Source organism: Rhinatrema bivittatum, chromosome 2, assembly GCF_901001135.1.
Source record: "Rhinatrema bivittatum chromosome 2, aRhiBiv1.1, whole genome shotgun sequence".
Taxonomy (NCBI): domain Eukaryota; kingdom Metazoa; phylum Chordata; class Amphibia; order Gymnophiona; family Rhinatrematidae; genus Rhinatrema; species Rhinatrema bivittatum.
Genome location: NC_042616.1, coordinates 97388381 through 97397747, shown reverse-complemented (window position 1 = coordinate 97397747; position 9367 = coordinate 97388381). Strand labels below are relative to the sequence as shown.

Sequence of the window (9367 nt, the reverse complement as noted above, 5' to 3'; positions counted from 1 at the left end):
CCATGCATTCTGGCTAATTCATGCCTACTTGTTAACAGAGAACAATTTGTTGCATTGCAATGATATTTCACCTTTAATTTTCAATTTAGAATATTCCATTTCAAATTGATCTATTTGAATTACATTTACTGAGGTTACTTTCAAGTGAAAATGTTTAAGGCTCACTAACTTACAGTAAATGTTAATGCTAGAAGGTTTTACTACTTTAGCTATGTACTTTCAAATACTGAGCTGTATATAGAGACTATACCTTCCTCCTAATCACACAGTTGCATCATACTTCTTTGCACCAGCTTTAGTAATACGCAAAATACAAAATATGCAGTCTGTTATAACTCAAAGTTGTAGATTTTATTAACATTTTAATTGCAACAAATGATTACATTACTCATACTTAAAATTATACATGATGGTCAAAGTTTACATGGTTTGCAATAACGATCTAAACTTTGTGGTAACGACTCATTTTGCATCATACCGCAGATAGGACTTTAAGAGTTGTACATTATCTTTTATTATGTCAATATTTTAGCTTTCTGCATTTTGCTTCTATTGCATATATTATTGTAAAAATCCTAATACAAGTTGATGAACTCTGTATACTTAGTCATTTATACTTTAGTAGTGAAGAGTAAAATAAGCAACGAAGATGGTGTTGTAGAACACATGAAGCAGATGAACCCAAAGTGCAGTCAGTAACACGGCACAGTCGACTCTTGACTTTATGCATGAACGAAAGCTTCATGTTCTAAATAAGAGTAGTAAACTTTAAATAATTGTGATAATATACCCGAACTATTACAATAATAATAAAAAACAGTACACACACAATTACAGGTTAGGAAGGATCACCTTCAGTAATAGTATTATTGCATCAAAAGACTCATTCTTTCCAAATGACAATGATAGCACACTACTACTATCACTGAATTCAACAGGAATAGCACTCCTGCAAAAGTAAAACAAAAAATAGTTAGTAATTGGTTAAATCTCCCACAATCGCAGGTACCACAGTCCACGAGTGCTGTTAATCTGTAGGGGAAAAAATATAAGAGGGGAAAAAAGTCTATGAGTAAAAAAAATAAAAATTCCAGTCCATCAGCATCTTTTCTGAGTCTTCAAACCTACATCTTTTCCTATAAAATGAATTATGATGTTAATAAGAGACTATTGTAAAGAATCACCAGGTGAGGTTTAGCTAGTCATAAATGTTGATTATATATGGACATCTCCTAATAAATGCTACTGTCATTAAAGTACTACTTGTAAATTAATCCAAAGCAGGTTACAGAAGCTGTAAGGATAAAAATGTTATATTCTGTAACTGTCCTGTAAATAAAAGTATAAATTAAAATACAAGAAAAAAAAATAAATCTGCCATTCCTGGATATAAAATAATTATTGAAATTTTCAATGGTTTTATTTTCCATGGGCTAATATCAAATTTAAGGCCTATTTAGTTAATTCCTGGAAACAATAACTACATGGACAACTTTTAAATACAATTAAGAGCAAGTAAAAATACAATTTACCTACACATTTAACGATAAACCTTTCAAAATTATTGAAATAGAAGTAACAAACCAAAATATACACAACAGCAAAGCAGGAAGTGGCTATAATTGCGGGTCTATCCTACCGGCAAGTCTGTACGCTCTACTTTGGCCCAAATGAGATGAGGAGGAGGAATGGGTGGCAGAATCTATCCCACTGACCATAGATGAGAATCCCTGGGGTGGACACTGAATCTACATCTCCTTTTCCCTCTGACAGCTTCTGCAGACAGAATGATGTCAAGCCAGCAGTGGGAAGATGTAGAGTGATCAACCCTAGTCCCTGCGGCAGCTCTTCCTCCCATCTGGCACTTACTATTTTTCTACATGGGAATCTTGTGGGGGGTAGGAGGAGTAACTGTTGGGGTCTGGAGGTCCAGGCTCTTAATGCATTCCTGTGCTATTGAGCCTAATACCCCTGGTTTCTGCAATAGCCTGAGGGACAAAAGACAAATGTGAAGGGAGAGATGGCGGTGAGATCTAGAAATGATGAGAAACATGGGAGAGATGGAGAAGAAAGTGGAGAGGGAGAATGGGGTGTGAGTAGGAAGCAAGAGGAAGGTGGCATAGGGGAGAAGGGCACAAAAAGAAGGTGAAGAAGAGGGAGAGAATTAAAGAGGAAAACAGAGGTAGAGAGCAGAGATGGAAAGAAGTGAGAGGGAAGAGTGAAAAATGGTTGAAGAAAAGAATGAATGGCTCTAGAAGCAAGATGGATTAGGGATGTGGCGGAGCAGGGAGAGTGGAAGGTCCACTATATTCCTCCTTCAATTCCTATAAAATAAGGGGTTGATTTTAAAAGGAGCGCGCATGCATCCATGTGCGTGCTGCTGTTCCCAGTGTGTGCGCATGCATGTTAAAAAATCAGATGGCTGCGTGTGCATGTGCGGGTGGCCCACAAACTGCACACGTGGGGGAGGGTGGGGGGGTGGGCGGGATTTTTAGAAAGCAACGTGCAGCGACGCAATTGGGCCTCCCCCAGTTCCCTCCCAGTCTGCTCCAATTAAGGAGCAGACTGGGAGAGCGCTTTCCTACACCTAACTCTATCCTTCCTCCCCCACTAAACCTACCCTAACTGTCCATACATTTTTTATTTTAATACTTACTGCTCCTCCGGAGCAGAAGTAATCTGTGCATGCCAGCCGGCTGCTGGCGCGCGCTTCCCTGGGACAGTGGCCCCTCCCACACCATGCTTCCCTCGGCCGCCACATTTCCTCGGCTGGCACTTCTGCACGTACTGGAGTTTACATGCGTAGCTGGGCAAGTTGTAAAATGTGCGCGGCACACGCAAGGCCCGGCCACGCATGTAAACCCCGAAATTTATGCACGTAGCCCTTTTAAATTCAGGCTTAAGCTTGATTTTCAGATAAAAACAACACACAGCACATTTGTCATTATCACTCTATTAATACTCAAATGCCCTAAAAGCAGTAATGGACTGTACTGCTAAAAAAAACAATGACATCTGCCTCCTGAAATACATCAGCACAGTGTAAATATTCCTCTTTGTTTTGTTAAAAAAAAAAAAATCATACCCATATTCAGTGACAATTCAATCAACAAATTCACAACTGCAAATTCAACATTTACATTGCTGAAATTTTGTAGGTATGATATTATACTTTTCTGAAGAAAAAGGTTAGAGAAAGCAGGAACATGTTCATTGTACAAAACAAAATGATCCTTCCCAACCATTTGATACCAGAAAACAGTATACATAGAGATCCAATATGAATCAGTGTTTTCTACACATGACCTTACTTATTCCAAAAGTACTAGGTGGAGAAATCAAGTCATTTTCATAATAATTAGGTTGAAACATACCTTACAAAAAAATCCTTAGGATTTAATATCAAGTTCAAGACTAATTTTCCTTTGAAAAATCAATTACTATTAACCATATTCAATAATATTTTTGCTTCCCTTTTATGGCAAAGATCCTTAAAGAATACTACCTGTTCTGACTGAAAAAAATGCAGAACAGCATCTCAAAAGCAGCAAACTATTATTTTATGCCATCCAGCATTGGCATTTTCTGCAATTTGATCGCTGGAATTGATAAGTGGTTATGCCAAACAAAATTTCTGCTGTAAAATGGAAAAAGAGAGAAAGTAATCTTCATTTGTTCACCTTCCTCTTCAAAAAGAGAGACAAAAATCTGCCCAATCAGTGTGATGAAGTGTGGCCTCTGAAAGAGAAAGGCATATAGGACATAGAAATCTAATGGATAGATAGTACAAGTGCTGCAGTGCAGAGCCCAATTAAAGTGCGTTTACAAAAATAACAAGCTCTTCCCAGCACCACCCATTGTAGCCTCAGAAAACAAAGCTGCAAAAGTTAAGAAAATCACAGCTCTTAGTTTAGATTGTAGAAATAAATGCTCTAACACTACCGCCAAACAAATCTTAAAAAACAAACTATGAATTAGATGGTAAAAAGCATTGGAGGAGTCAAGATGTACTACACAAATGTCTGGAGATAGCTCACAAATGTAAAATCAGAATAGCTCTTAAAAAGATAGAATTGGAAAACAGCACCTCGAAAGGAATAGTCACAAAAAAGATGCTGATGCTCTCAGTCAGCTGCAACAAAGGGTATGCCTATTTTGTAAACTGTACTCTGCCTTCAGCAATTGTTTGGAAAAGCAAAAAATAAATAAATTAATCTAATAAATAAATAAATAAAACAAATAAAATAAATAAATAAAATAAGCTGACCACACAGTAGTAAAAGTTCATTTTCAAGACATTTTGGTCATTGATTCAAAAACAGCTGAGTTCTATAAGAACATAAGAAGTTGCCATACTGGGTCAGACAGAGGGTCTACCAAGCCCAGCATCCTGTTTCCAACGGTAGCCAATTCAGGATACAAGTACCTGGCAAGTACTCAAACATTACACAGATCCCATGCTACTAATGCTGGTAATAAGCAGTAGCTATTTCCTAAGTCAACTTAACTAATAGACTTCTATACTCTACTGAAATACACTGTGTTCCTATGTAGCTCTCTCTCTGAAGTGCGTCCAAGAACGTTTGCACGGTTTTATCCACCTCCAAAGGATGAAATGTTGACAACTTGCTAGGATTAGACCCAAGAACCCCATATATTATAGGTTGATGCCTTAGAGATAGCAGTTTCACTCTGCCAACTTCTATTAATATAGTATCTAAGAACATTTCTTTTCACTATTAATTATTTAGTCAATTAATTTAGACTGGCATCCATCCTTATATTTTTTTGTGAAACATGCGTTTATATCATTACTACTAATATTCCATCAATATGCTCCTAGTTCTAAAAGGGACTGTGTTTACATTTTTTAAAAACTCTGATAAAAAATTCCTATTAATGCTTATCCCATTCTGTCTAAAAAAAAAAAATGCTAATTTTTAAATTTTTTAAAATCATGATTCCTAAAGACTGATCTTATTTACTCTCCGTACAGAAACAGTGGTATGTAAATGACAGTGTTAACAGACCTGCCCTGGAACTAGTGCAACAGAATTTATGGTGGGTTTTAACTGTACGGTTATATTTAATGTTTTAGTTGTTTGTCTTTGTTAAGACAGATATAGATACATGATCATCTTCAGAAAAATGCAGTAACCTATAAAGATAATATAAAGCACAAATAACTTTTAAAATATTTCATTTTAGGTAAGATTATTTGAAAAAATACTTTTTCCTCTAACCTTAATAGGCAATGCCCAATATTTCAATGTAGAATAAAAGAACAGTTCCCATAATTAAATTATGTGCCATAAATTCAGAAGTAACAAAAAAGAGAAGAAAAGTAAACAAAATACGAAATTGGCAACAATTATCTATGTCTTTAACCTCCCACATTTCCACCCTCAAACTTAGTGTTGTGAAATTTATAGATAAAAAATACACAGGTCCCAAAAAATGTATTGACTTACTACCATCTTTATAAAAATTGGAAGAAATACACAAAAAGCACGTCAACATTTATGGAATTGTATCCATTCAACTTTTTAGTTAGACACAACTAGCACAAACCTCAACAAGTAGGTAAGATGTCACTCAAGTTTAAAGAATGTGAAACACCTGAATATAAATGTCCCATATTTATACTTTACATCAAATTAAGTTTTGCAGTTCCTTTTCAAAGGCATGATGAGAAAAGAACAGAGATAATGGTTGCAACAGATCTTCCAAGAAGTTGTCTTAAGATATTTTTCACTTAATAGTGTGGAAACGGAGAATATAGAAAAACTAAACAGTATGGCATTTGAGTTTTTCCTGCAAAGAGCCCAAAAAAACTAAAGTTTTCATTTTATCAAATTATTCAATTTGGTAGTCATCAACAAAAAAAAAGTTAGTTTGAAGGTGACACCATACAGAATAATTTTTGGTTGGGATTAGTTATTTTTTCTTCACTCTCATTCAACCATTTTTTTTGAACGTCAAAAACCTAATGTCCTTTAAAACTACACTGACCATATATTTTCTGAGAGCATTATTATATTATTTGATTAGCTGCATACGTAGTACATTATATCACTTTGCTATTGTGATAAATGGGTTATAAATCTACAAAACATTTTTATTCTACTTTCAAACATTTCCTGGTTAATTTCAAGTCTTATGTGACCAGGGAAATCTGAAGATGTTAAACCTTACTTGCTGCTATAGCATAAAGAGGTAATTTTAAAGGGAAATAAAACATAGCTCAGATCCTAGATTCTGCCATTAATTCATGAACAAAGGTTATTTGAAAATTATTTGTGCAGTTTTTCACAAAAGCACTGTTAAAACATCTGTCTAATTGATTTTTCTGGCACAGTCCTTTCCTGTTATTATTCTGTTTCACTGTTTATATCAGCTGCTTACTTACCCAGACATGTTAACCCACTATCAAGTTCTGTCATTTACCTTACATGTGAGCTAAAACCTTGTTTCTTTCTGCTAAGTAAGTCTACTGTCAATAATAATTAGGGCAGACACTGGATCGGTGACTAGGGAAGTCAATGAGGTTCTGAAATTGCGCAATCATACTGATAACCAGTAAGGAAACACAGGCAGATTTCCAGAGTAACACTTTCTTAATCAGACTATGACATCTCTCTTTTTTCTGCATGCAAATTAACTAGCCTCACTGTTACTTCAGTAGTAGTTTCTGCCTTTGAGGGTTATATTAGAAAATATTTACTCATTTAGACCTAAGTTGTATCCAGAGCTGAAAATGAGTAGATGATATGGCTAATGGCAATTATTTCTCAACTGAAGTTCAAAAATAAAAGGGGATATTACTATTAGGGCATGATTCTCGAAAATCCCAGTCAACATAAACTGCTGGTGAAATTACACAATGTGCACATTTTGCATGAAGCAATAACATCTACATATGTGCTTGTGAAAGTATATGTTGGAGTGGTCTAGTCATCCACCATAACAGTTTCCATTATTCCCATGTGCTGAATTACTAGAACACTGAATAAATGATACATACACTACCGAAAATGCAATGTTCATGTCAGTCAATTGGATGTGAGTTCCAATCTGCTGAAATGTAGTAGTGAATGTGGCAATGGAGATTAAAAAAACTGGAAAAAAATGCCTTTGTTGTTTCTTTTAATCTCAGTTTTTCAAAAGCTACAGTCTCCTTGGTAGCGTACCATCAGCAGGTAATTGCTTTCAGTCTGCAAGTAGGACTATCTTCTGCTAAGGGTAGCTAAAATCATCTGCAGGCTACAGAGAACTCTGCCACAAGATTCTTGCTTAAGCATTTTATCATCCGAACTAATGCTAACCTTTTAAGGCAGAAGAAGTGCATGTATATACCTCTCCAATTCTGTTTAGTATTTATCACTATTTTGCTAAGGAACTTACTAAATATAGTATTTCACAACATTATTTAACAATTGCAACTTCGTATGAAATACCATATTTATTATAAAAAGTTTGAAGGGTCAAATAAATTATTTGAAAAATATATATCAATTTTGTCACATTAGAAACCTTACAAAAGAGGTATGTGACGGATAGCTATTCATTTATCCCTACTCTAGAATTTTTTAAATGTAATACATTTTTATACTGCTTATCCCTAAATTAAGTCTCAAAGCACAGCACATGCTGGTTTCAAGAAATTCACAAAACTAGATTTAGTGTACCTTATCTGGATTTTAAATGTAAAAAAAAAAAATAAAAAGCTGGTACATCAGTACTCTAATTGCAATATTAACTAAACTGGCTCATCTGAAGGCGAAAGGAAGAATGAAGCAATGAAAATGTCTCACAAATGTGAGGAAATTAAGCTAGGCACTTTTGCAAGGCTTAACAAATATTAATTGCAATGATTTCTTCAGAAATTCGAGTTAGAAGCAGCCAAGCCAAATGATTTTTAATGGATTTGCTTCCATTGTGTTAACACGCAGCTTTTGCCGTTGCTATCTGCACACACTGCACAACAACTTCCTTCAAATTTCCGTGGGTAATAATTTTCTTTCTGGCTTATTTTTCAACTATGTCACATGAAAAAAATGTAACCAAAACAATGACAACAGATACCTGCCCCTTCAACAGTATAACTCTCAAAGATAATGACTGTGTCATATTACAATATCTGTGGCAGATAAGGAAACTGAGAGAAGATATCAAATCACCACATGGTTCCGATTCTTCTGCTGGCTTTTCCACTCATTTCACAATTGCACCTTGGCCATTGGTAATTATCTAGATACTCTTGTGTTTCTAGGCTGTACAGATGAGATTCACCTTATTTAAAACAAGAAAAAGAAATAGCAAACTTATACCATAATTTAGTTACCAAAAAAGGAGGAGGGGGCGGCGGCAGAGGAAGCGTGGCAAAGCCTTAGCTCGAACATTTGCAGAACACCAAATTAAAAGGTGCGCTCTAAAATATAGGGGGAAAAGAAAACGATACTAAAAACTCTCCCCAAAACCTCAAATGCTTCTGCTACTGAACTATTTAAATAGTGCTTATTGTTAGCAGTTTATGGTATAATCTGTCTAAGGATGTGTCCAAACAGCCTCAACAGATTTGACCGTGTAATTGCATGGATTATGCTTAGAAAAGTTAAGATTCTAGAGTTTAACACCCTATATTGAAGATAAGAGCAACCATTATCAAATATTCTTTGCTATGAAATATCTCAATAATTGGTGACCAATATTATATTCACAATTTAGTTCACTGTGATCACACAGTCTATCTTGAAGACTGACGTCTACATGCATCGTATGCATTCTTAGGAAAAAGAAAAACCAAAACTACATTTCCGTGTAGTTACAATACAGCAGGAAGCAGTAGTAGAAAACATAACTTTGCTCTGATAGATCCATCAAGTTCAGCTCTTGGTGAATAAATCCTTTTGCCATCTGTTTTTCCACAGGCCAGATGAGCAAGACTGGAGGTTGTAAGGTTCCACACCTTCTTGCTTCCACCACTGTTTATCTTTGCCATGAGGTTGCCTTCTAGTTTCAGGACAAGTGTTCAGAAGAAATCAGTCAGTAATAAGTGACACGTTGATGTGGGACAAATCTATCATATGCCTGTAAAATGTAAATAAAGAAGTGGTTAATTTAAAATATGAATATTAATTTACGAGCAGCTGAAAATGCATGAGCACTGAAGAAAGGAAAAAAAGACCATGGGAAAATGCAAGTGTACCTCAGTCACTAGTTCAATTCATACCCTTTCTGTACTGTGTGTTATTTCAGAAGTAAGTAATGTAAGAAATAAACTTCCTGTACCAAACACTTTACATTGAAAGCATATCTGTTTATGCAGGCCTATGAATTGCAGGGATGAACACTGCTACTTAGTGTT

The 9367-nt window shown here is 35.3% G+C and overlaps 1 protein-coding gene across 4 annotated transcripts in view; it reads right to left on the bottom strand.

The window, feature by feature from the left end:
• Window positions 1-332: 332 nt before the first annotated feature.
• Window positions 333-9367, bottom strand: part of RBM33 (RNA binding motif protein 33) — a 523998-nt gene continuing 514963 nt past the window's right edge. For all 4 annotated transcript variants that reach the window (XM_029588463.1, XM_029588468.1, XM_029588464.1 and 1 more), the window contains one exon: window positions 333-9090. In XM_029588463.1, the coding sequence (XP_029444323.1) occupies window positions 9042-9090 (49 nt within the window). In that variant the 3' untranslated portion in view covers window positions 333-9041. The remainder of the gene's footprint in view (window positions 9091-9367) is intronic.